The 27,992-nt window shown below is 40.5% G+C and overlaps 1 protein-coding gene across 1 annotated transcript; it reads right to left on the reverse strand.

Moving 5' to 3' along the window:
* Positions 1 to 218: 218 nt before the first annotated feature.
* On the reverse strand, positions 219 to 27,992 carry sdr42e2 (short chain dehydrogenase/reductase family 42E, member 2). The gene is made up of 13 exons (XM_031730639.2): positions 27,849 to 27,992; positions 25,104 to 25,231; positions 12,922 to 13,360; positions 12,182 to 12,277; positions 10,852 to 10,909; positions 9,258 to 9,376; positions 8,998 to 9,073; positions 6,301 to 6,383; positions 5,572 to 5,709; positions 5,401 to 5,466; positions 5,207 to 5,270; positions 5,030 to 5,103; positions 219 to 680 (listed from the first exon to the last, which is right to left on the reverse strand). Exons 1-13 carry the CDS (start codon positions 27,990 to 27,992, stop codon positions 438 to 440), a joined length of 1,728 nt encoding a protein of 575 aa, XP_031586499.2. The 3' UTR covers positions 219 to 437.

Consider the following 27,992-nt stretch of genomic DNA (forward strand, 5'->3'; position numbering starts at 1 on the left):
TGGAAGCATGCTTTAAATACAATGACTTGCAGTTCGGATCATTTTCTTTTTGTGATATAAAGTTAAATGTTCGCTTTAAAATAAACAACAATAAAGTCAAACTCCAGAGAAGTCAATAACATTCACATAATACATAATACTCTTCAGCCGCCTGCTAGACTCACGTTACACTCAGACACACACTGAGGTCTAAACATAAAAACAGCGGCTTTTTTTGAAAAGGGGAAACACAGAAACTGCATAGCCTGACATTCTGGAGACGTATTTTTGGAGCACGTTCAGGTGGGTCTGGTGCATTATTATTATCAGTCAGTCACCACTTACATTGTCACACTGTAATCAGTTAACAGAAGCTGTGTAAAAGCAGAGTCTCTCATCTGAAACTGCAATGCCTGAGATGGCTTGCAGTGCAGTGGAGCATCAGTGAAGGAATGTGTTTAGTTCTGACAAATTACGCAACATAGCATGAGTATCACCACGCTAAAACCCATCAGGAGCAGCAGAAAAAGGCGCCGCCGGGAGGTCCGGGACAGGCTGAAAAGCGACGAGGTGTTGCGAGGCGGTCGAGACTTCAGGTATTGCTCCACAGAGTCTGCGAGGGAGTAGGGCTTCGGGCTGTAGCCTAGATCTCGGCGGGCCTTGTCAATTTTAAAGGTGTGGCTCACTGCGATGTTCCTGACCTGCAACGGAAGAGATGAGGCGTTTATAACAAGGGCGTAGATTTGGTTTTTGGCATTGGTGGGGACGGATGATTCAACCACCGAACCCTGCCCTGTTTCTTTTTTTTTCCTTTTTGTCTTTGCTTCTTGATTAAAAACAGGAGAAATATACTTGCCTACATATGCTATTCTACATGCTTTTAAAACATTTAAAATTACAATTCATAGTTTTATATGTGAATTATATAATGTTAAATTACTATTAAACAAATGACTGACTAAGTAATTTAGACTTTAGTTTACTTCAGCCATATTCCATATAAATCAGGTATCATACAAAAAAAAGTTTCAAATACAGTCATGACAATAAAAGAATATGACTTTAGGGACTTAACAACATTACTTCAGTTATAGTACACCAACATCTATTATACATTAGCACTAAGGGAACACTGAATGACCTGGTGGGTTTTGTCATCTAAGATTACCACAAAGTAAAAGATCTCTCAGCAAAATTATGCAACATTTTAGGCACTATTGCCCCGATCAAATCAGTGAGCTGGGATTTTTTATTCTAAACATGAACTACTGTTACAGCAACAGACATGGACTACTGGTGTGCCATACAACAACTCAATGGCCACTATGTGAAGGAGCTAAACACATGCCTTCTCCTCTCGTTAATCTATAGCACCAAATCATCAGTCAGTCACCTGTGACCTCGCCTCTTCACCTCTGTCCGAGCTACAACATGGCAGAGCTGCCTCTGTCACCTGATAAATAACAGTGAGACATTCCAAATACATGCAGTCACACATGTGCTTCAAATACAGTCATGAACCATCAAGTCATCATCCAATTTCACCTGTGATCTTGTATCACCATTACTCTCTGAGCTTTGTGTTGGTTCTTCTGTCACCTGACAAATACATACATGACAATAAGAATAAAATGTGTAGCTGCTTCAGTGTTTCTGTCAATTTGTGCAGATCTTGACTCGTCAGTAATGTTTGTAGGGTGAGTGCATTTTTAAAACAATTTGTGCAAACTGCACTACAAGGTGGAATATTTGCAAAATCATGACTACCTCGTGATATTTTGTCTCAAAAATGAACCCTATGAATATGTCAGTACTATTACGATGAAATTATTATGTCACCAACATTTTAACGTTAGACATATAATTTTAACAGCCTCTGTAAACTAATATCCTGGCTTGCTCGAGGCTGCCGTTTTCTCTGACAGTTTCAATCAAAATTAGAAATGCTACTCTGGGAGACTGAGATAACTAATAGTGCTGCCTGTTGTGCAGTTAGTTTCCAAAACACGTTATTCATGGTTACATACAAGTTTAGACTGATGTGGGCCAAAGCCTAGCATAGCCTGTAACGTTATTATGACTGACACATTTTATGAGTTAACTTGGCTTTAAGTGACTTACAGGTTTCTTTGAAAAATATTTTCTTATATTCAGGTTCATCCTTTTTGCTGCCATCCTCCTCTCCTCCTTGCAGGTCCTTGCAGCGCAGGGTTGCCGCTGCTAAAACTAAACAGAGCTCCCTGAAAGGCACAGCCAATCACATTGGCCATATTTGTCACATGAGGTAGGACTCCAGTAGAGAACGTAATGTAACTCTTTCTGCACCGCTGGGTGAATGAAACGTTGACAGATCTTTTTTTTCCTTTCTATCGGGTTTGTTTTTCTTTACTCGAAGAGTAATTATTGGTGGGGACAATTCAATAATCGCTGGATATTGGTGGGGACATGTCCATGCCAAATCTACTTGATTTATAGCTTCTTTATTTTGTTGTTTTTTGTATTTTTTAATACAATCAGAGTCGTCCAAGTTAAAGGTCATTCTGTCAGGTTAATGGCTCACATTAGCCTCAGTTTGGCAAACCTAGTTTTACATTGTGATAACCTGTGACTGACGGATGCCTCCAGTTACTGTGTCTTCTTTCTTCTGAGTCTAAGGTTTCGGGATGTGAACACAGACTGACAGAAGAGTTCAAACAGACACCGGTGAGACAAAAAAAGAGTTCCTACTGTCCCTTTTCTTTTTTCCATCCATGAGTCACATTTTCTTTTATGATTTCAGTCAGTACACACCTTTTAGGTCTTTGGAGTTTTCTTGCATGACTCATTCACATCTGTGGTGTATCCACACATTAATACCAAACTGCTGAATCCTGATTATCCTGTTATACCTGACAGTTATCCTGGCTATATACAGTATTTTTCCCTGTGCATTTCAAAAAGCCTTCAATTTTTCCTTGATTGTTTCACATGGAGCACATCTTGTCTTCCAGGAGTAACTCACTGCCACAGGCACCACTTCAGGACAGAGACTACATTCAAATGTAGCTGAAAAGTGACCCATGCATTTGTTTTCTCTGGGCTAAAGTACACATCTTACAAAGTACACATATCCTTCTGGTAAATGAAAAGTCACTCTTTTTCTTCTACGTGTGCTTTGAAATGCAGCTGCTCAGCTTCTAAGGGGGGAGGGGGGGAGGGGGGGTTCAGAAAAAAAGAAAATATGGCAATCAAACCATGTTATCTTTGGCAGTTTTTAAATTCAGCTACAAAAGTGGGGGAAAATTACTTGACATGGTTGCAACAGCCTGCTAGAAACAAAGTGCCTTAAGATGGCATGTCAAAATTGTCTTTTATGTGTAGACACAACACTGGTGCTGCCTTGACTTAGCAGCCTTTTTCATGCTTGAATGATTCATTGGTCAATGACAATACAAGATAAAGCACTGGTTTTAAAATAAGTGAAAAAGGAGCCAATGTCAAAGAAAAACTTTGAAAGACTTTCAGGAAGCCTGGACAGCTACTGTTCAAGACCACTTCACAGAATTACAAGAAAGTTTGACGCCCTGGAAGCAGAATATGAAGAAATGACTCGTGACTTTTTGTGATGCCAGTGGGTCCAGAACATAGCTCATGATAAATTATAAAATTGGTCTTTAATATTAAAATGTGCATTTTTGCAAAGAGAGACCATTAACGCCAAAAATAATTATACTGTTTCATCATGGTTTTGTAGTTTTGTGATTGCAGATTGAGTTTTGGATTCCTGCTTTGATCTCTTACAGCTGTGGTGATGTTGAGCTTTAGATTTAAAGTGTGATTTCGGTTGTGGTTCCTGTTTAGTTTTTGTCATGTTTCGGATTCTTGTTAAGATGGTTTCCTGCTGTGGTGTTAGTTTAAAATTCTTTATACATGTTTCATTGTAAGTTTCTGTGTCTCCATGTTTTGCCTTTTGACTATTCCCTGTTTTATTTAAAATTTCAGTTGTCCTTCACATCCTGCACCAGAATATTTTTTGCCCATCTGCCTGCTTTTCTCTCAGTTTCTTGTGCTCTTTGGATTTGTGTAACGTTTTACACTTTGTATTTTATTTTTTTATTTTTTTTTGAGCAGTAAAACTTCTCGGCCTCATGCATTGTCTGTTTTCCTTTTTACCAAACAGTTCATTTCTGTTGGCAAAAATTTAAAATATTTACTTCCAGGCACTTCATTTGAAATTCTATATAAGATATAAAAATAAAACCAGACGCTTAGTTGCTCCTTACAACAGATTGATTCAACATTTGAAATTCTGTCTTCCTATGTGCCTTCACAGACCTGGAAGAGGAAAATCTCCTCTGCGCATCATGCCGTGCCTCAACCTGAGGGTTGCTGGGATCATTTGAGACTGGCCGAGAGGTGGCACAGCCATAGCAACCGCCTCTGCAGTGATGTCACTTCCTGTAAACTTCACCTCAAACTTCCTGGTCTGACCCACAGCAGTTTATGTTTTATTCACAGGGCAACCACTGATCCCCACGGCCAGCAGCTGCCTGAGAGAGAGAGCTGCGCATGCAGGCCCATGGTGCTCAGCTTTGGTTTCTGTCTCATCACACATTCATGAGGACCTCACAGGCCGTGACGGAGGTGCCTTAAGACGTGTTGTACTGCCAGCTGCTCCTTTAATTTTATAGTTTTCTGAGTCAAGTAAATGTATGCAAAACCATCACAGATACAAAGACAGAATTAAAAGTCAACTGTTTGTTTACCTGCTGAATTTAAAAAAGGGCTCACTTTAGTTTTTCATAATTCATGTGCAAGAGATAGTATCAGATGAGGGAGGGGGGAGGACTGGGGGTGGCTAATCGGAAAATACTAATGTAGTCAGTCTCTGTCGTTGGAGAGACTTAAACATGAATGTTCTCATCAGACAGCGGGTAACTTCATCTCCAAGGTAGATATTGTACTGGTACTGTAACGTTCTGCAGTATAGAGTGACATCTTGAGTTTGCTGAGTTAAAAATAGCTTTCAGAATCAGTTACCCTTTATAGAGGAAGAAAGCTGCATAATTACCTCACTTCTGGTGAAAAGGAGCGGCACCGTTATCACCGGTCTAAGAACCACATGCAGATATTCCACCAGGATGGCTTGAAATAGGAAGAAAAACACACATACACACACACACCGAGTTAGCAGCAGCTCACCAAACTTTCACTCGACTATGGTGAAAGTGAAAGAGAGAAGAGCTACCTGCTGAATAGACGAGTGAAACCGGCAGATTTATCAACGGCTGGCTGTAGCCCAGCTTCTCAAACTGCAGCAGAAAGTTGAATTCAAAACAGAGGTAAAAGTAGCTATCAGAATCAGAGTTACTCTTCAGGTAATGGAAATCGCTGGTTTTAGCTTTTTCATTAAGTCTGCTGACAGACGAGGCATCAACTCACCAAAGGCATCAACCATTCAAACAGATTGACCGAAACGCCATCGTTAATAAAATAGGCCTGTCCACTCTGCAGAAAGAACATTTAACATGTTAAAAATGACCAAAGCAGTTGTGAGGCTGGAGCAGAGGAACTCATCATGTTTACTGTTTAAATTTTCTGAGGTGGACTCACAGCGACGCAGCTCCTCTTCAGCGTGAGGGCCTCAGCCGCCTGCCTGTGGGCCAGCACCAGGTTATCTACGTGCACCCAGTTCATTTGAGCCCGGGGGTCACCAAACCGGAAACTGAACAACCGACGCTCCACGTTCATCTGAGCGGGGGACAAAAAGCTCGTCTTGCATCATGTTCTTGGTTTAAACACTAAACCCAAAAATGTGTCAAAATAACATTTTGGATGGTGATATCTGCACAAAAGCTGGGAGAAGAGTTGCAAAAAAGGTCAAAACCGGTCTGATGCAAAAACCTTATGTTCAACCCAGTGTTTCACTGTCAGTTTTACTAACTCTGGGTTTGCTAATATTTAAGTCCACATGTATACAGACTAATAATATTAAACATTTTATTTCACATCAATTCCAGACTAGTGGTTAAAGAGAAAAGCAAACGACAGAACATTAAAAGTCAACCCTTATGGCCACTTGGCCGGTAGTAAACCCAGAACATAATGTAAGCCTTGCAGCCCTTCACCAGACTGTGCCGACTGCCGCCTCGCAGAGGAGACACTGGAAGAAAAGGCATCTGTAACTGGATGCTAGAAGAGCTCCATCAATAATGCAAACTCTTCAGACAGGAATAATTCTGCCAGCGAGGCTTCAGACGCCGCGAGATGAACATTTTTTCCCAGTAGCAGCACAGAAGTAATTCATCAACACCATAAGACACGCTCGCTTTAGTCCCCTACCATCACTCTGTGTAGGTGTCTTCTCTCCTCTGGTCCGTAGATGCCACAGGGCCGCAGGATGCAAGTGCGCAGCAGGCCTCCACCTTCATAAAGGAAGATCAAAATGTCACTTCATAAATATTTTAAAGCTTTTCTTTATTAAAATCTAATTGGGATTTTTTTTCTCTTCTAGCAGTAGTGGACTAAGTACATGCATTAAAATACCAATGTTACAAGTACTTAAAATGCTCAGAAACAAGGAAAAGGGCTGCATTAAGACTTGTGCTTATTTATATCTATTTATATGATCCTTATAATGTATCAAGATAGTTTTATATGTTGTATGATTAATTAACACATGTTTAAGGCAAATAACAACAACAACAACAATAATAATAATAATAATAAGGAAGAAGCAAAGAAGAAGAAAACTTCTGCAAGATACATTTGAATTCAGTGTATTTATATCATGCCAATTAAAGGAATTTTGCATTATAAAGAACCTACTTCCCCTCGAATTTAAGCCAGGACATGGTAAGAGTGGGATTAAAAACTCCCATTTAACAAGAATAAACCTCCAGCAGAACCAGTGGGAAGCTGTGGCAGGTGAATGGAAAGAAAACCACACCACACACCACCGACCACAGTATGTGAGGACTCAGGGCTGTGTGTCGGACAGGGTCGTCTGCAGTACGGGGGCCCCACAGGGAACGGTTCTGGCTCCGTTCCTCTTCACCATCTACACTGCAGACTTCTCCCACAACTCCACCCAGTGCTTCCTGCAGAAGTTCTCTGATGGCTCTGCAATAGTCGGCCTCATCACTGATGGGGACGACAAGGAGTACAGAGGACTGACTCAAGACTTTGTGGACTGGTGCCAGCTGAACTACCTCCAGATCAATGCCAGTAAAACCAAGGACTTCCGCAGGCACAAGCATCCTCCACTGCAACCACTGAACATCCAAGGTATGGACATCAAGGCTGTGGACAGCTACAGGTACCTTGGTGTTCATCTGAACAACAAACTGGACTGGACTCATAACTCAGACGCCCTCTACAGGAAAGGGCAGAGCAGGCTGTACCTGCTGCGGAGACTCAGGTCGTTTGGAGTAGAGGGCCCACTCCTGAAGACCTTCTATGACTCTGTGGTGGCCTCAGCCATCTTTTACGGTGTGGTCTGCTGGGGAGGCAGCATCTCTGCTGGGGACAGGAAGAGACTGAACAGGCTGATCCGAAGGGCCAGCTCTGTTCTGGGAGGCCCTCTGGACCCAGTGGAGGTGGTGAGTGACAGGAGAATGGTGGCTAAGCTGTCATCCCTGATGGACAACATCTCCCACCCCATGCATGAGACTGTGACGGCACTGAGCAGCTCCTTCAGTGGGAGACTGCGGCACCCACGGTGTGGGACGACGGAGATTTCGCAGGTCTTTCCTCCCCACTGCTGTCAGACTCTACAATAAAGACTTTTGCAGCTGATCAAACACACAAACCCACACATGTGCAATAAGACTGCTATACGTGCAATTCTTCTTCTAACGAAGTTGTGTTTTTGTATTTTCCTACTCAGTTGTATATAGTATTTGTATTTCTATTTTAATCTATTGTATATAGTATTTTATTTTATTTTATTGTATTTTATTGCATTCCAGTGTTTTCTAATTTCTGCTACATAACTTTGCACTTTTGCTGTAACAAAACAAATTTCCCACTTGTGGGACTAATAAAGGCCATCTTATCTTATCTTATCTTAAAACAATTACAAGGGGAGCATGGAGAAACAACAACTATGGCTGGACATTAAATAAGCCTGTGAAGTGTTCTTAAGTAAGTCTTACATATAGACTCAGTCAGGTGGAGCAGGTGCAGTGGAGCAGATTTACTTCAAAATGGCTTTGTAGGAGTCACGTATGAATTTAAGAAGACAAAGATGTGTATGCTGTTCATGGAGAAGTTTAAATGGTGTTTGTGTTTGATTACGTTCATTTTTTGTGGTTGGTCTCATGATTGGACCTGATTACCAGTATTAGGAATGGAGTAGGCTGGAGGGCAGAGGGGTTTTTTCTCTATCTCTTCTCATTAATAAGGATTCAACACTTATTTTCCAATCTCAACGAATCGTTATGTTTAATGTTTGCAGACCCAGTCTTAGCATCTCAGTGACTTTTAAGTTGTTCCTGACATCAGTACAGGCATCCTGTTAGTATTATTATTATTATTATTATTATTATTATTATTACGCACACAAACACATGACCAGCTGCAGTAGATAATGTGACAGTTGCATGCTTTTAAGCTTAATTGCATGTTGGTGGTCACTGTTGGCATGCAGGTTTCACTAAAGCAGGGTAGGAAAGGCTTTATAAATCACAGTGTAAAAAGCAACAATACTGTATGAGAAAATGAGCCATTATATACACTCAAATATATACTTTACATGTGTGTTTAAGACATCAATGTCAAGTGACTGCTGCACTATAATGAGACTGTTCTGGCCAGCGCCGAGTTTAAAGCACAATCACTGTTGTATGATCGAATTGCACACTGAGTCTCCATGGAAACTGTTGCCTCTGTCTATTTTCTCTCACTCTTTCAAACACACATTTTTGTTGTGTTTTTGTTTTTTTTAAACACAAAAAGCAAAAGCCTGGTTGCAATTTTCTCGCAATGTGCCCTTTCCCATGTAATTCAGCGATTAGGCACGGCGATCAATTTCACAACCTTTCAGGGAGCCCCCGTTGGCTGCGATGACCATCTGCTCCGCAATCGCTTTAGTTCTGGAGTAGTGGTCAATATGCTGCAACAGAAACATAAATACCACCTTATTATGTCCCCCTAAAGTGCAGAAAATTGCTGGCAAACATGTATTTAGTAGAATCACAGAGCTATTATTGGTGTGACAAAGGTTTTGCTGGAACATTAGTGATGTGGTTTGTTACCGTTAGGGTGGTGAGAATGCAGTTATTTTAAGTAGCACTCACGGCATCAAGGGGCACATATGGCACCGAAGCCTCATCACCATCCACAATCGGTTTCCCTGCAAACACCACGTTGATGGTGCTGGTGTACACCAGTCTGGGGATGCTCCTCTCCTTACACACTGTATGAGACAGAGGATCACAGCAAAAAGAGTCAAATCTATGAATGCTGAGATAATGCTCAATATGCCACAATGTTTTATGCAGGTGTGCATCCATTTATAAAATGTCACTCTCTAGGCACCTTTCTAAAAACCCAAGGTCCCCAAACAAAGCATAAAAGACAAACAGTAAAAAGGATAATAAAAAAGCAGCATTAGAAAATAATTGGATTCAATGTTTAAAGAGAGTAAGGCAGTAAAAACAAATGGGGTTAGACTTGAATAAAGGAAGCAAGCCAGTATTCCTGATATCAGGGGGAAAGGAATTCCAAAGTCGGGGAACAGAGCAGCTGAAACCTCTGTTCTCCATTGTAGTGAGATGGGGAGAGGGAATAAAAAGGTGAGTGGCGGATGAAGACCTAAGTAAATAATGCAAGTAGGGAGGAGCCAGGATATGGATACATTTGAAACTGAAAAGGAATATTTTGAAAGTGATTCTACAATATATGGGCAGCCAGTGAAGCTGTTGAAGAACAGAGGTGATGTGCTCTCTGAAGGGTGTGCGAGTTATGATCTGGGCTGCAGAATTCTGAAGAATTTGTAATTTGTAAAGGGACTTGTTGGGAAGATCAAAGAGAAGAGAATTACAATAATCAATCAAAGCAGGGACAAGGATAGCAACAGCATGGGAGGTGAGGAAAGGACGGAGACGATTGATGTTATGTAAGTGGAAACAGGCGAACTGGGTGATGTGATTAATATGAGACTGAAACGGCAAAGTGCTGTCGGGGATGACATCCAGACTCTTAACCTGAGGGGAGGGAAGGACGGAGGAGTTGTCAACATTAATGGAAAACTTTTGGGATTTGGTTAATGTGGAAGCTGTGCAGGCGAGTAGAACTTCAGTTTTATTACTGTTGAATTTGAAAACATTGGAGGTGAACGAGATTTAACCTTCATGAGGCAGTCACAAAGGGAGATGAGTGGAAGGGTGAAATTGGGTTTGGAAGAAATATACAGCTCAGTCTAATCTGCGTAACAGTGATGGTTAATATTATATTTTTGATATAAGTGATCAAGTGGAAGCATGTAAATAAGGAATAAAAGAGGCCCCAGTACTGAACCCTGGGGTACACCAGCAGAAACAGAAAATGAACTTGAAGAGTGAGATTTAACTTGAATGACCTGAGTGCTATCCGACAGATAAGAGGTGAACCAGGCAAGGGTGTATGACTAGTACCAATGGATGCAAGTCTTTTCAGAAGGATAGTGTGAGAAATCGTATCGAAGGCTGCACTTGGATTGATGATGAGGATGGTGAGAGAACCGGAGTCATCTGCCATTAGGAGGTTGTTGGTAATGTTTCATATTGCTGTTTTTGTGCTATAAGGTGGACGGAAACTAGACTGGAATTGTTCGTAGAGATTATTGTTACTGAGATGTGTGTGAAGCTGAGAGGCAACAACTTTCTTTTCTGTCCGCAACAATTTTCTTACCATTTATGACGTTATTGGTTCCACCAATGTTGACGGACTCCACCTGCTCTTTCCTCAACTAAAAGCCAGAGACAAAGAGGAAGGCTGTTACTCCTGACTACATCTTTTCTCTTCTATAGATAATACAGCCCTTGTTTCCACCTCTGCACAGTAATGACTTTACATCCATCTCACTTAGGCTCTCATCAAAATATTAGATTTGAATGAAAATCAACTTTGAGAGCAGATAGAAGCCAAATAGCATTAAATAGAGTAAAAATAGACACAAAAATAGGAAAAATTACATTTGATTTTGAGTGAAGTACAACAGAAGAGTAGAATACAAGTATACAAGTCTGCAGCAAACAAATGTGTCCATGTGATGGCAACTTTTTTGTTTTCCTCACTGACTTTTCTATATTTGGATTTGGAATCCAAGGCTATGGAGACTAAAGATGAACTTCGTATTTGTATACATCCATACTAAAAAAAAAAAAGACATTCATAAGTCAAAATTTGGATTTGTTATTAAAATTTCAAGTGAATAACTTGAAATTAGGATTAGGGTTACTTACTGACTTGAAATGCCAAGAAAATAACTCAAGATTAACCAAAAAAACAAAACAAAACCCTTGAAATTCTGTGTTATTAGGTTATTATTTGAGAAAATAAACCAACATTTTAACTTATGGAAAGCAAAATATAGTTTCATTTCTTTTGAGGACTTGGTAGTTATCTTGTATATAACAGGCACTTCATTTCATAGCTATTGAACACAGCTAGAATCCTTTATAAGGGTATGAACTATTGAGGATATCCACACATTTTTTAAGCACTTGTCCAGCTTTTCGGCAGCAGTAGGCTGGAGCCTGTCACTGACACCCCCTCCTGAAAGGCGGGGTACACACCAAAACAGTGATGTATGATATTAGATAATGTAAAAGAAAAATAGAAAATAAAAATTATATAGCTTGTGTTTAATATGGACACATTTATTTGTACATACTTAATAAATACTTTTTAACACTTTTTGACTTTTACAGCTAAAACTTACAACAGGTGTTACATGTGTTTTTAAAATATTGACTTTCTGTATTTAGTCTGAGGATGAACCTTGAGGTGCTATTTTTCCTGCTGCTAGTAGCCTTAAGCAGCTGCTATGATTTGCATGAAGAGAGCATGGAAAAACAACCAGTCGTGCAGGTCAGCCTGTCATGTGTTCATGGTTTGAACAGAAAGCGTGACATGCCAAACAGGGCTGTTCCTCCACAGGAGGTTTAATAAATGAAACGTGACTTTTGTTTGAATGACTGGCTGTTGGAAAAAAACACAGAGGAAGGCATGAAGTCACCTGCTCTGGGCCAGACATGCCATAAGACGCCGTGTGGAACATGCAGTCAACCCCTTCACATACTTTATACAGGGAAGAATAATCTCGAATGTCACTCTGTAAGAAAGTAGAACAAGACAATCAGATAATTAGTTATAACTCTGAGGACATAAAAGATGCCTAATCAGATTCTTCTGGGAGGATGAAGGTAGGCTTGTACTGTTGATTTGCTTGAAATGTACAACAGCAAAACATTAACACCCAGTGCTCGGGCTTTTCATGTAAAATGGTCAATATCTAACGCCTGAAAGGACAGTTATAATTAAGGTAAGTGTGCCAAGAGGAGTGCAGGTGAAACCCAAATCATGCCTCCACCCTCTTTGACCCAGGCAGCAGCTGGTGCGCCGAGACAGATCAATCACCCGTGTCTGTTTCCAGCCAAGACGCATACGGACCGAAGAGGCACGCTGACACGAGGAAATACTAGAATTCATTTCCCCGTCTCCACACGAAGTCGTGTCAGTTAGGTGGAAACAAACCATACCTTAACCCAAACCTGTGCTATGGGTGACACAAGACAGGTTTCAGACCTGGACTTCAAATGGCTTTTCATCACCATGTAGAGACCTGACATGTGTTATAAGATGTTATCAAGCAATATGTGTCCTGTACTGTTACACTGCAGTATAGTATTAAGTGTTCTTCAGGGCAAAGCTATGAGGAATGTGTGGAGAAGAGGGGTAAACAGAGTAAGGCCATACCTGATAGAACGTCGCTCCATCGGGAATATCACAGGGAGGCTTATTCAAGTCCAGAAGGATCACTGAAAACCCTTCATTTGCCAGTTGTCTCCCAAGCCTGAAACCAAAGTATCCTCCTCCTCCCGTCACCACCACTTTCCCCTTTGGGAAACCTCTGCGCTTTTCCTCTCCCAGTCTGGAGGCCACACAGTCGGGGCTGCTGCAGGTAGCAGCGGTGGCGGTGTTTACTCTGTTTCTCACAGCCACAGAGGGGCCGGAGGCGACCGCAGGGGCTGGATGGATGACCCACGGCTGCTGAGCGAGGTGGGTGATGTTGTGCCCATGGTGCCCGTTGGTCTGCAGGCGACAAATGGGGACGCTTTGGCAGGGAAACTGCTTCACCTGGCACAGAGAGCCTCCGCTTTCAGTCATGCTGGGACTGCACAGCTCCATGGATGCTCTGATGGAATTTTAAAGAGGAATAAAATGCATATTCACTGTTTCAGAATCATTAAAAACTGACCGGTAATGAGTATTTATCTTAACTTTCTGACAGTGTCCTGTCATTTATAATCCTTTTGTTTTCACATCATTCAAGTTTGGATGGCTGTACCACTTCAGAGTCTTTCACGAGTGGTTATTTAAAATAGAGCTCAGTGCTCCTGAACACCACTTTTTTCTCTTTGTTGAGTTTTGATAAAGAAGATGTCAGAGATGACAACTGGTCAAACATTTCACTCATAAAAAATATCGTTATGTTTTATAAACTGCATATAACATACGGATATTTAAGGGGGTGGGGGTATTCTGAAAGAAGAATTCATGATATATAATTTTACTGTATGCGTGTATATGAATTTTTTTATTTGTTTTTGGCCTGACAGTAACAAAACCATCATATTTCGCCAAATTAGGCAGAATATCACGTGTTTTTCACTAAAATAAACGAGCCTAATCTATGAATAAACGCAGGTCCGACAGCGATGACGTGCACTCTTTAATTAAAAAAAAATACCTTCCTGAGAGTCATCTCTATATGTCACATCTACTCACTTGATTGCTCCTGTCCTCCTCGCACATCCGTACCCGTGCTGGTGGATTCATGCAATAATACAGTCTATACCTCGCCGTCGGGCCCTGTCGATGCGTCACCTTTTTCACCTGTCACACACCTGCACTTTACATCTGGTACCGTAATGTCTGCAGGCAGAGCGCAGGCAGTGCGCAGACCCGCGGCATCGAGGATCACGTTTCTAGAAGCACCGGATGGACGAGCAAGCACCTCATTTCGGTTTTTTTATGTACGGAAGTTTGTTTTTGCCACACACACGCAAAAAACGTAACACTTAAATTAGTTACAAATAGAAAGTTTTAATATAATAACCGAACATTTTCACTTATAGATTGCAAAAAACATCATTCTTATTATTTTAATCATTATAATTAATTGTGAGGAACACCTCTGGCGGGGATTTGGATGTAAAGCTTAATAATAACTAATGATTAAATGCAGAGTGGCTATACACACAAGGAGAGTGAAAAGAAGTGAATGATGAAGAAATACAAAGTGCATCATGGGAAGCCCTTTAAAGCTTTATAAAAGTAGAGAGGTGTCTGTCTCCCGAATCCACTGGGAGCTGAAGGCTCTGCCCCCCACTCTACTTTTAAATGAACCATAAGTAGGTCTTCGGTCTGAGAGAGATCAAATTAAATGTTACTGCTGAGCTGAAATTATTTAGTCTTCTTGGCAAGTCCTCCAAAACAAAAATTTAAAAAATTGTGGTTTCTAATGTGGCCCTTGGGAAAATTAATTCTCCCCTCATGATCTAAAAGCTCCAGGGTCACCTTTTGTCTTGTCCATTCACACATGGAGAGCAACTTGGGTTCCAGGATATTTGACATGCAGATTCCAGCAGCCAAAGATTCAACTACCAAGCTTCCAATTAGCAGATGCCCTGTTCTACCTCCTGAGCTACAGCCACTTACCCACACTTTGTCCATACAGCTTTGGTAGGGTAACTGATAATAGAGGCAATGAGGATCAACAAATACTTAACCAAAAAAGTAACTGCTAACTGTGTTCTTGATGCCTCCTTTACTTGCAAACAGGCTCCAGGGCATTTGTGAGCAGCTCGAGTAAAGTAAAAGAAATAACATCTGATAGAGCACAAGATGAACCAGGCTGTCCTGTTTTGCCTTCTGTGACAATGGTGTGGACTGGTGATATCAAGCTACATGGGCTTCTTAACTCAGTCCCACAGAAGGAATTTTAATTTGTATCTTTTTACCTGCTTGACTTGACACATCCTACATAGTGTTTTCCCAAAAAAGAGACATTATGAAAGAGAGAGATGGCACTCATAGAAAGTAAGCCAGAAAATTCTTTGGGTAATTTACATCAGATTTCACTGTGCCCATCTTCTGATGCCTGCTTCCAGCAGGATAACATTTGGAATGCAATGGAACAGGAGATTCACAGCATGGATAAGTCTGCAGCAACTGTGTGATGCTATCATGTCAACATGGATCAAAACCTTTGATGGTGTTTCCAGCACCTTTTAATTTGTGCCATGCAGAATTAAGAGAGTAAGGAAGGCAGAAGTGGTCCATCCTATCAAGGTGGACCTAAGAAAGTGGCCAGGAAGTGTATTTTCTGGTGAGCGTTTGCTCATCCTGCCCTCATTGCAGCGGTAAGTCAGCAGTCTCCATAAACATCAAGGACAAAAAGAAAAGGGAAAGTCTTATCTCTTGATAAATGCAAGGAGTTGTTTCTAGTACACGGTGAGCAGGGGCACCTGCTTTACATATCAGCAAATGACCTTTGCCAACAGTTCTTTACTTGGAAGGTTAAACCAGTATTTAGTGTTGTATCTCCACAATCAGAAATTTCCTTAATTATAAAGACTAGGAGTCATAAAAGGCACTGTGAATTTATTTGTACATGTTTTAGACTCACTGGCTGATATAAACTTATGGTTTTTCATAAGACAACATTAAAGAGACTTGGAAGGATTTAGGACAAGGTACCAAATGAATGAATGAATGAATAAATAAATAAATAAATAAATAAATAAAAGTAGTGAATGCCTATGGTTTTTTAAAGAAATTCCTCAAGCTGACATTTGGCAGCAATTTTGTTATGAATGTTATTCGTCAGTGGACGAATGTTCATTAGTTCCTCAGTTTCTGCTGCACAATAACGTCTGAACAAATAAATTTTTGAGTGTTAGTGAATAAATGTGTTTTAAGTGTTTAAAATAACAGGTACAACTCACAAAAACCATAAAAATGTAATTACAGTGAAAGTAAAGCATTCAAACACTTTGTGAGTTTACTTATGTGAGTCAGATCGTTACGAGAAAATAATAGAAAATATTTTCATTGAAACAAGGGAAAGAGAAAATGTGGGGTCAGGCATCGAATGACATCTCAAACATGATAACCGGTCAGGTAAAACACTCACTCCTCGCCCTGTGCTTTTGGAGAGGACAGAAATAGAGAGCTCATTTCTTATTTAGCAGACAGCCGACAGACTGCCAAACCTGAGCTGGAAGTTGAATGCACTGAACGTAATTAAAGAGGTGGGGAGGAGGAGTCTTAAGCAGCTGCCGAATGACTGAAGCTGTCTCATGTCAGAGCCATTTGGAGACAAGCTGCAGTAAAAAGCATTGTGGTGCACTTACTTTGCCTTTTAAAGAAGAATGCATTATGTGCTGATTTAATTCAGACCTCATTTTGTTCAACTGGAGTTTCGACTGTGTTTTTTGTATATTTTTGTAGAAGCATGCACACATTTTCTAAAGTTAACTAATTTATTCATTTATTTAAGTCTCAAGCAGTTGCCGAGACGAGTGGAGCTGTCTGGTGTCGGGGCAATTTGGAGACAAACGAAAAGGATTGTGGTGCTTTTTGTATGATTTTGTAGAAGCATGGACCCATTTTTAAAATTAACTTATTTATTTATTTATTTACATGCAGGTATAGATGCGTAACAAAAGCCATTAAAAAAAAGACCTCTGGACAGAGGCCATGCCTTTTGTTTGACATCCAGGTAACAGTGAGTAATGTGGTGTCATCAGCAAACTAGACCTGCTAATGATTCTTTTTTAGCACCTCCACAATGCATGTCATCCAACAACAGTTCAAATGAAGGCGACTGCTACCCTCAGGTGTAGGTGAGGTACCAGCTACAGCGGCCTGTGCCTGAGGGTAGCAGGTATCTACAGTTGTTAGTAGTTGAAGTGAGTGAAGGAGTTTGTTGTGGCCTTTATTATTCTTATTATACATATATTATCCATTAAAGACTAGTGAATAAGCTGCATTTGAAAAGAACTGAGTAATATATAAGTTCTGTTTTCGAAGCCTTGACCTCAGCATTGTGACGCTCAGGAACATCCGACCTGTCCTAACGCCTGCCCTGTTTTATAATTTCCTAAATAAACAGCATGCTGTATTCAAGAAAGCTTGAAAATATCGATTGAAACCATAAAGTCATCAGGAATGTTTTTACTGAGGTCACAGACCATAGAAGCAGAGGGCCATTTTCCCTTTGACTTCTACAGAGCTGGACTTCTGCAGCCTCCACCACTGCTGGCCGTTAAGAGGAATACATGTTTAAGGCACAACCTCATCGTCATCAGCACTTTTGTTTTTATTTTTGGGGGTTTTGAACTTTCATCCAAAAGGATGAAGTTATAAAATCTGATGAGGAGTCCCAGATATTTTATCCCCAATGGTCTTGCGCCCTGTCGCTCTGGGGTGCATAAAGGTGTGAATCATTACATGCGGTCATTCACGGTGACCTTCATAACTGCTCTTCGTGAACCAAAGAAGTCCAGTTGCAGTTACATAAATCTTTGATTTATTGTGACTATTAACTATTAAAAAACCGAAACAAATGTAACCACTACCATAAAGCGAGCCATACAACACAAATACCATGTTGTCTTTCCCCAGCTGCTCATTTGCTATTTCAGCACTCTCTGTGATATAAAAAGGCTTGAGTTACTCTCATTAAAGTCTGTCCAGCACAGCCATGAATCACAGTCGGCAGGGAGCCTTCACCTTGTCTGACCTGCTGCCGCAGTGAGGGGAAGGAGCGCCGAGGTACAGACAGACCTCTCATGTCTGCAACCTTGCCGAGCTCTCCGCTGAGGTGAAGTTCACGGCGAGGACTGGAAATAGGATGAGGAGCTCATTAAAGTTCCAGTGCAGCGAGTGCAGGGACCGTGGTAGGATGTAAAGTAGAAGGAGATATGTCAAATCTGCAAGTGACAGTGTAATTCAAATGTAAATCAACTGTAATCTTAAGATTTAAGAGTTCAAAATGTCATAATAAAGCTTGTCCACAGTGGACTGTTAAAGGTGCGTTTGAGAAAGTGTGTATGTATGGACAAAAGGTTTGTCTGTGTTTGTGTGTGTGTGTGTGTGTGTGTGTGTGTGTGTGTGTGTGTGTGTGTGTGTGTGTGTGTGTGTGTGCATAAAGATTAGACAAATTCCCTCTTGGACAGCTACTAATAAAAATATTTTTCTGGTATATATCTAACTCTACTTTAGCTTTAATGACATCAAAACAGGCAAACAGTTATGTCATCAGTCATGAGGTGAAATCATGACTGGTGAAGCTGGGATGTTTGTAGATTGGACACCTTGTAAGAAGTGAACAAGACACCTTCATGAATATGTAAAAAAGCTAAAGGCTAGCTAGCATAAATTAGATTAGAAACCGAGCAAAGATAACCAGCAGCGTGCTAATCTCTGCTTTTTCTCACCCAACAAGAAACTGGAGAGTGCGTGAATGTGACTCTTAAGAGATGTGACTGGATGTTTGTCCATTTAAAAAGCAGGTTGCTGGTTTAACTCCGGATTCAACATGACTCTGAGTGAAATTATGCAACACAGCCTACATGTGGAATCCTCCTGTGACACCAAGAAGAGATCAAAATGAATGAAAAGTAAATGTGTGCTGGTGATGCTCTAGGTGGTTTGGGGGAAGCTGAAACAGCTGTTAGTTAAAGTGCTTGCACATATTACTCAAATGCACTTGTTTTGGAAAGGATGGCTCTCCCGATCCACCAGAAAACATCAACAGGCGTACAGGTTTTCTCAGCAAAAATTTCTGGCACAACTTCACCTACTTCCAAGGTGCATGGAGAGGATGAAAGAATTCACAATGCAGAAACTCCAGCAACACTTGAGGGAAGATGAACAACTTTAATAATTGACCAACGCGTTTCGGCTTGTGGCCTTTACAACCTTTACACCAAAAACCAGAACAATTAAAGAAATAATTTTAAAACATTGGCATATCCTTCAAAATGACCCAAACTTATTAGGTACCTTTAAAGAACCACCAATGATAACCTACAGGAGAGGAAGGAATATTAAAGATAGGCTTGTTAGAGCTTGCCAGGACCCGAATACTCCAGATAAAACCCTGATAACCCATAACCTACAAGGTAATTTCAAGTGTGGGGCATGCATTAATTGTCAATACACCAAAAATGTTAAATCATTCAAAGACCCTATAGGTGACAAAACCATTGCCATAAAGGGCTTTATCACATGCAGAACTAAAAATGTAATCTACATGATACAGTGCCCATGCAATAAAATATATATAGGAGAAACATCCCGCCCTCTGAAAGATCAAATTAACGAACACAGAAGTTCGATCAAGAGGAATGATTTAACCAGCCCTGTTGCAAGACACTTCAATGATAAACATCCAAATTCACCATTATTTTTTCTAGGCATGAAGCCATTAAACTAAACCAAAGAGGTGGTAATATTAAAAAGATTTCTCTAATCTCTAATCTAATTTCTCTATCAATGAGTTTTTGTGAACTGAACCTTTTTATGTTTTTATCCTAATTTTATCAGTTAAATTATTCTCACAGGAGTAATGTTTATTTAATTTATTTAATTTATTTTTTCAGCCAAAGAAGGAGTAGCATTCTAGACATCTCATCTTAAGTCTACATTTTAAGTCTAAATTTTAGAGATTTTATATTTTAGAGACATAAATAAGGACCTTTTAACAAATGTGTTCCCATGTGATGATGTAATCTTGTTTTTTAATTCAACTGCTGGACCAACCTGCTTTTATTATTATTAAATGCTTCCCTTTGTCCCGCCCCCCGCCCCGCCTTTTTTTTTTTTTTTAATATATATATATATTTATAGTATCCTTCTTATGTATTTCATGCATGTGTTACTTTCAGACAGGTGGGGATTATGTCTCCTCCCCCCGTCCTCATCATTAATGATCTAGTCCAGTATTTACTTGGGCGTGACTTAACCAATTAACCAATACCTACCTATTATATGTCAGCTGATCTATCTATGAAGTTTTGATTGGTTAATTTGAATTTTTTTTGCGTTTCCCGTCTTGTATTTAAGCAATTTTCTACAATGTTTCACTATGACCCTGTTGAAGGCCACAAGCCGAAAAGTACAGGTTTTCTCAAACAGCAGGGGGCGCCAGACAACAGCTTATAAATACACACAGAGCCTTAAAGGCCAAAGAGGTTTCTTGTTCTTTTTAGGTCCACTTGATACTGAGTGAGAATACTTAAAGTCACTCTGTGAGAAGACGATCTGATGCCAAACCAGTTTCTCCTGTTTGCTGTAGAAAAAGAAGTGACCACGTGGGCAGAGGTCGGTGTATGGGTGATGTGTTTACTTCTTGGGTATTGATTTAAAAAACAAAAAAACACAATGATGTTCTTGTTCAACAGGACTTCCGTGAAAACATCAGCAGTGATTTATAATGAATAAGATTCAAATAGCTGAAGTGATAAATTTAGAGCAAGAAGCACGTGAAGCAGGTCTCTGACAGCAGCTCTCTTTAGGAAGAGCTATATGACCGCTGGATGATGGAGCTACTGTGTCATGTGGGTGGAAGGTTTTCTGAGGTAAAGGAGCCATCCTTTGTTATTCAGCGACATGCTGAAACCCAACCTGTCAGGCTGCACAGGAGTATATATTGCAGGAGCTCGCGAGTGACAGCTAAAATACTAAAGAGATAAGTATCAAAGGCAAAATCAGAGCATTTTCTCTTTCCAAAGAAATGCAGAAAACGTTTGCACTTTTACAATGTGACAGACAATAACACACCACCATATAATGATGCCCACAATCTACTAGACAATAGAGCAGCGATTTAATATCCTTGTTAAAAGCCTTAAGTGAAGGTTATTATTTCAAAAAAGCCTTTATAATCCTTTCATTTCATGCTCATTTTAGAAAACAGGAGCTGTGAGGTCACATGGGAGAAAAAGCTGTTTCAACGGAGAGTGCACCGAGAGGATTTTAAGCCAAATCAATTAGCGTGACTTTATGCGTAACCTCCCTCAATGACTTGTGTGATGGAAAGTGGGGCCCTGGGAGAAAGGAAGCTGTGGACGGTGGAGAGGTTAGAGAGTCAGGAAGCGGCGTTTGGGATCGTGAACCGGAGGATCACGGATGCGGAAGAAAGCAGGAGTCTCGGCACATGCGGCCACTCTGTGGAGCTGAACTAAGACACTGCACTTTAAAGCTAAATGCAAACATTATCACATTACTTCAGCATGTTTACAGCTCAGTGTTAGGCTGGTAACATTTACAAATCTGCATTAAAGCAAAGTACAACTACAGTCAATAGCAATGAGATTAGTTTTGCAGCTAGACCTATTAAGCAATAATCCCGTGAAGACCAAAAACGTAATGGAAAAAAGAAGAAGAAGAGTCGGTAGACTATATAAAAGATGAATACACACTCACCAGCCTATATTAGCTACACCTGTTCAAATGCTTGTTAATACAATTATATAATCAGCCAATTACGGTGCTTGCTAGTCTGAATATTTAAGAAACTGCTGATCTATTGGGATTTTCCTGCACAACCATCTGTAGAGTTTTCTAATCCCAACAGTGGAATTGTGTTCATTTTGTAGACAGTTTAACTTAAACCTTAAAAACAAAGCCAACAAAATAACTATCCTTGTGTTTTCTATATTGTGGGCACATCTTACTTTAAATAAGCTTTTTAGATATTTATTGATGTAATAATGATGCTGCTAAACTATGTAAAGCAAAGATTTTGGAAATCACATTTAGCTGTATATTTTAGATCTTGGCAGTAGAAAGAAGAAGTACAAAGAAGTCCAATCATACAGTTTATGTAAAATGCTATCTTTAGTCGCCCTTGATCTATGACATCATTAAACACTGATGTCAATGGCTAATTTCGGGTCTTACTGAACACACATTATGGACATTTTGTAAATGAATAGAGTCACAAAAGCACAATAAAGCATGATGTGCTTTAGGGCAGCCCTGCTCTGTGAGCCGCCACCATATCGGTTTTGGTGTTCCTGTTTCTCAGTCAGATTCATTTATTTTGCCTGTGAGAACGACAAATATCTACTTTATGAGTGTCCCTGTTTTCTCAGTCAGATGCGACACATGCTCGTTCTTCATTCGTCTGAGTTCATAGTTCCCTTTTTCTGATAACCACATAAAGTACATGCTCCAATTAATGTCACAGTTGCTAATAGATACACTGAGATGATGCTGGCCAAAACGTTGTGGGTGACTTCACAGGGGCTGTGTCTCATTTTAGCGTACCGGAGCTCATAAGAGTCCAATAGGTGTTGGAATATTTGAATCTGGATCAAAGTGGCGGATCGAGATTCAAGCTGCAAGCTGGGCTAAAAGAGGAAATCTGTGTTTCTCTGCTGCAATTAGCATTCCAACACCGGAGGGTGGTAGAAACTGTGGGAGTCTGGTTATTTTTATCTACTCTGGTCATTAACTTAAACACACACAAACACACACACACTGATCAGCAAGAGACAGAATGCAGAAATGCTATAGAAGTCACTAATTAAAATCAATCAATAAAAAAAGTTTTGGCGGTTTCCTTACGTGACCTCCAAGTTTAATAAAGAGAGGTAGAGTGCAGAGTAATGGCTGACTGCACTGGCATAGGAGAAGAGAGAGGACAGAGAGGGTGAGGGGAGTGTGCCTCGGTGAACCCCGCGCAGCCTTCAACATATAGGAAGAAAACTACCATCAACCACCAGACAAATTCTTGTCAGTGGGGTCAGAAATCACAACACATTTTCTAAAGCATACTCAGAATATAAGAATAGCTTTAATGTTTTTCTTAGAACTGCACTTAACTGAAACCACTGCAGTTATACTGTATGAAAAGAGAGCGAGAGCAATCATGTACCAGTGGCTGTTCAGACCTGTGCGCTATTTTTTCTTTCGCTGTGATGACTAAAATTCATTTGTGACTTTTAAAATACTTCTCGAGAAGAAAAATGCCCCTGAGGTCTAATTGTGAGCTTTCCCAGGAGCACTCACTGCTTCTGCCTGGATGGGCTGCATGGGTTTGTACTTGGATCACGTGATCAGGTGAAACCTGAATCAAAATCCACTCAACCTGAGAAAGCTGGACTTTTTCATGAGGAGGATGATGAGGATGTTTGGGTTTTGGGGGAACATTGAGTTAAATAGGTTACTCTAAGGAATTTAGTACTTTTTTTGTAAATCATCAGAGATTCAAAAACAGAAGGAAAACAATCAAGTGAAATCATTTGTTTTTATTAAGAAGACAGCTGGGTGGTTAAATTACCAAGCAGGTCTAGTATATTCATTTAACATGAGAAACAAAACCAACTCGGATATCAAACTTCTGCTTCATGTGTACACGCTCACTGGCCACTTCTTTAGAGATTTTTTACCATATCAACATGACAGCATCACACAGTTGCTGCAGATTTATCAGCTGCACATTCATGATTGGAATTTCTTGTGTCACCATATAAGGTGATTGAGATCTGGTAACTGTAGAGGACATTTGAGTACAGTCAAGTTGTTGGCATGTTTGAGAAAGCAGTTTGAAATGACCCTGCAGGAAGCAGACGTCAGAAGATCGGCACACTGTGGTCATGAAGGGATGGACATGGTCAGCAACAACACTCAGGTGTTCAGGCTCTAGGGTTTAGACCATGCTCATTTGATACTATGGGGCTCAAAGCATGCCAAGAAGCTATCCCCCACACTAATACACTACGGGCCGTCTAAACTGTTGATACGAGGCAGGATAGATCCATGCTTTCATGTTTTTTTCTGACTTTCTCTAAGAAAGAAATCAAGACTAATCAAGCCGATCAACATCTTCCAACCTTCTTCTGTCCAATTTTGGTGAGCATGTGTGAATTGTAGCATCAGTTTTCTTTTCTTAGCTGAAAGGAGATGCACAGAGTGTGGTCTTCTGCTACTCAAGATTTGACGTGCTGTGCATTCAGAGATGCTCTTCTGCACATCTTAGTTGCAACAACTGACTACTTTCAGCAGGTTTCTTGACCACGTCTGCAGGTCTACATCAGATATTTGCGTTAACAAGCAGTTGACAGCTGTATTTAATAAAGTGGCCAATACGGGTGTGCTGAATATACAGCAAATGGAGCATAAAGCAGAGTGTGGCTAGAAATACAATCCAGTAAAACAAAAACCAAAAAAACAGATTTAACCATAAAACTGCAAAAAAACCTAAAGTTTATGAACAAAAAGCTTTTACTGTTATATATATATATACATATGCATTTTATTTCATTTCATTTTTTTAGTATTTGTGTTGGAATTTATATATATGGGTTTTCTTAGTGTGTATCACAGCTAATGAAAATGTTAACAACAATGTAGGTACAATTATATAGCTGACTGATTTCGGAGCCTTTTGGACGTAGAGATAAAGGAGAAGGAAAATGAGAAAGTGACAGACGCACATAATTCTTTAGAGGATGAAGCTGGAGGCTTGGGACAGAGATGAGGGCAGTGCTGCTACTTCAAGGACAGATAAAATGGGAGGGGAGGAGCAAATATCTGTGTTTTCTTTTTCCAGGAACCGCTTCAGTTCGCACCAAAAAGAGCAAATACTAAAAATCACCTCCTAACAGCTTTGAAACAGAGAATATAATGACTGGGACAGGTTAAACAAAAATGCTGTATTTAAGGATAAATTTGTCTGCAGCTGACTAGTCCAGCCTATTTCTAGTATTCAGAGTTTGTGTTTTTTTTAAAACCCCCACACAGAAAGGCTGAACAGCAGCACAGACCATATCACAGCATAATCTGACAAGCAGATTTTACTCTAAGGCCGTTCTTTTAGAGGTCAGAAGCTTGAAAGGAATCGATATTTGGCAAGTTACCTTTCGGTCCACCGCTTCAGAGCCCAATCAGCCGAGCAGCTGTCCTGATGCACCTGATGGCTCCAGGCGAAGGACAGTGAGAGGATAGAAGCAAAGGGCCTCTCCTGCAGAAACTCTGTATCTGTCTTCTGCTTAGAAAGGAGACATAAACATAAATAAAGATGAGCGGAACAAGAATGCACGTGCATTTCAACAGCAAGAAAGACAAGACAAGGAGGGGGCAAACGGGATTAGCTTCATCTCTTGTGCTATCGCAGTGACTGCAACGTCCTCCAGTCGTCCCTGACAGAGCCCATCAGCCTGCCTCAGCTCTGATCTCCGCTCCATAACACACTGGCATCTGCACAGTTATCTAGTGCACACATAGACTCACTGAAAAACAACAAGAGCCCAAAGATCTCATGTGCTGGAGTTCTTCTGTAGTCTCAAATGAATCTGAAGAGATGCTAAAGTCTTTTTCCCACAGCTCTGTTGAAATCAGGGGTACATTAATCATTTATATCCACTTGCTGCAAACAATATTTTCTGTATGTGTATTTAGTGAGTATTGTTTGTGACACAAATCACAGGTCTAATCATGTAGCCTGCCTCTAGAGTCACAGCATGAGCCAGTCTACATCAGTATGTGGTGTTCTGCTGGAGGGAGAGAAAATAATTAGAGGGAAGTTGAGGGAGGGAGAAAAAGAGTAGAAGGAGAAAAGGTGAGTAAGGAAGAGGAAATCTCTAACATTAAGAGAAGGGGGGGGGGTGCAATTCAGCCATGATGCACTGACAGGGTAATCTCCCCAGCGCCACTTGTCCATTCATATTTAGGTTTTAGTGAATATCTCACCAACCTTCGAACCCAGTGTACCCGAAAGAACTCACCCAGGCATGGGGAGAACATCCAAACGCCACACAGAAATTCACAGAAAGTGTACAGAGTGGTTTCAGACCTAATACCAAAAATCATCTGGTACTTGGCAGGTCTTGAAGTCACTTAATACAACTTCAGATGAACAACAACATGATATATTACACTATGCCGTTTTATATTTAACAAAAATAAGCCAAAATGCAAGAATAGTGTGAAAAACTAAGTCCACCCTTACTGTTTGCATAGGAATTAAGAGTCTAAGTAGCAGCTAGGAGCTTCTAGGAGCTGCTAATCAAATGCACCTGATTAACTGATTATCAGCGGGGAGTGTTCACTTGTGCATTAACACAAAGCAAAAAATTAAAGACATCAACAATGATTTCAGAGAAACAATTGTTACTGTCCATCAGTCTGACTTTGTTTTGCAAAATTGCTTCTGAACAAACCACAAGACTTCTGGAATAATGTCCTTTAGACAGAGGAGGCCAAAGTGGAGAAGGTTGGCTATAATACCCGGCACAATGTGCGGTGAAAATCAAACATAGCATGTCGGCACACACACCTCATATCAGATGAAAAGCATGATAATGGAGGGATGATGATTTATGTTTTTTTTTCATCCACAGAAGCTAAGCATGATGCACTCACTGAGTCTACTATGACATCCTTTGTATGCCAAAGTATTCTGGAGTCATATGTGAGACCAACACCAAATACTAAATTGCCCAAAGTCTAGACCCCAACCAGAATGAAATGCTGCTGCTGGACCTTAACAGAGCTGAGGATATATGAATGCCATAGACCTGAACCTCACCTTTTCATCTAGTTTGAAACTTTTTGGTGAGAGCTGGAATATAAATGTGCTCATCTCTAAAGTACTTTTGGCCAGCTTCTGTTATTTAAATATGCTCTAGGCTATACATAAAATAGACATGGCAGCCCAAACGAATTTTTAGACATTTTTCATAGTGCGTGTTGGAGGTATACCTTTTTTAATTTACAAAATAATTATTTATTTAACACAATTCTTTGGGCTGCACACTGAACTTAGACGACAGACACAAAAATCAGTTCTAACATGCTAGTATCAATGCAAAACCAATACCAGCATTGGTATCACTAGTATCGATATTTGGATTGATCACCTACCTCTACTTTCTACTACAAGTCTAATTCTCCTGCATTTTGCCCAAGGGTTCTTTGGCAGGCACACTGCAGGAACAGACCAGCTTTAGGGTGATCAGAAAGCAAAGAGAGGTTCCTTCTCCTCTGGGGATGTCCTCCTTCTAACCCAGACTTGATGCTTTTAAATTCTGAGGGACAAACAGATGTGCACGCACACACACAAATACAGCCCCCACCTATGTGGTACAGACCATTGTCCCACAACCACAGACAGTTTGCGCATGACTCATCTACAATAACGCAACATTAATACCCTCATGAAAATCAACACTGGGGCCCAGCAGCAATAAACTGGTCAGCAGGTTCGGTCTGCAGAGCCATAAGAGTTTGCAACCTGCAGACTCTCCTTCATGCTCCTACTGTTTCTGTTACAGCAGAGGTGGCCGGAACCAGGTGAATGGACCCAAACGCAGACACAGAAAAGAGGTGAAGGTTTAAAAGTAAACAGAGGTTTATTTACAGAACATGATGTAAACGTGACTAACACAGTGAACTATAATGAGAACAATAGGGTTTAAAACATGAGCTATGACCTGTGAGATGGCAACATGAGCTATAAACCTAAAGAACAAAAACATGAACTATGAACTATGATCATGGCTTGTGCAGTGAAGGTCGGTAGCACTGGAACACAGAGAGATAAATGTCAGTGAGGGTGGCGATCGGTCAGATAAGTCAGAGTAAGCAAACTTAGAGCGCCTTACAGGTTTTGCAGGACCGAAGCAGTCCGGGTGAGTGTCCAGAAGCCGGGAGTCCAGAGAGAGTGTTTTCTGTGAATCCTTTAATTGTGGCAGGGAGGCAGGCAGGTGAAACAGATATCCAACAGAGCTTGGGCTGTGATCCAGCAT

This window comes from Oreochromis aureus, linkage group 4, assembly GCF_013358895.1.
Source record: "Oreochromis aureus strain Israel breed Guangdong linkage group 4, ZZ_aureus, whole genome shotgun sequence".
NCBI lineage: Eukaryota > Metazoa > Chordata > Actinopteri > Cichliformes > Cichlidae > Oreochromis > Oreochromis aureus.

Bases quoted from the DNA above. Each gene is read 5' to 3' on its own strand.
- sdr42e2 (XM_031730639.2), bottom strand. From the start codon at position 27,992: ATGCTGGATCACAGCCCAAGCTCTGTTGGATATCTGTTTCACCTGCCT. The intron at 12,278-12,921 runs GTATGGCCTTAC...ACTTTCTTACAG, and splicing joins ATGGAGCGACGTTCTATCAG to AGTGACATTCGAGATTATTC. The intron at 5,467-5,571 runs GTGAGTCCACCT...TTCTTTCTGCAG, and splicing joins TGAAGAGGAGCTGCGTCGCT to AGTGGACAGGCCTATTTTAT.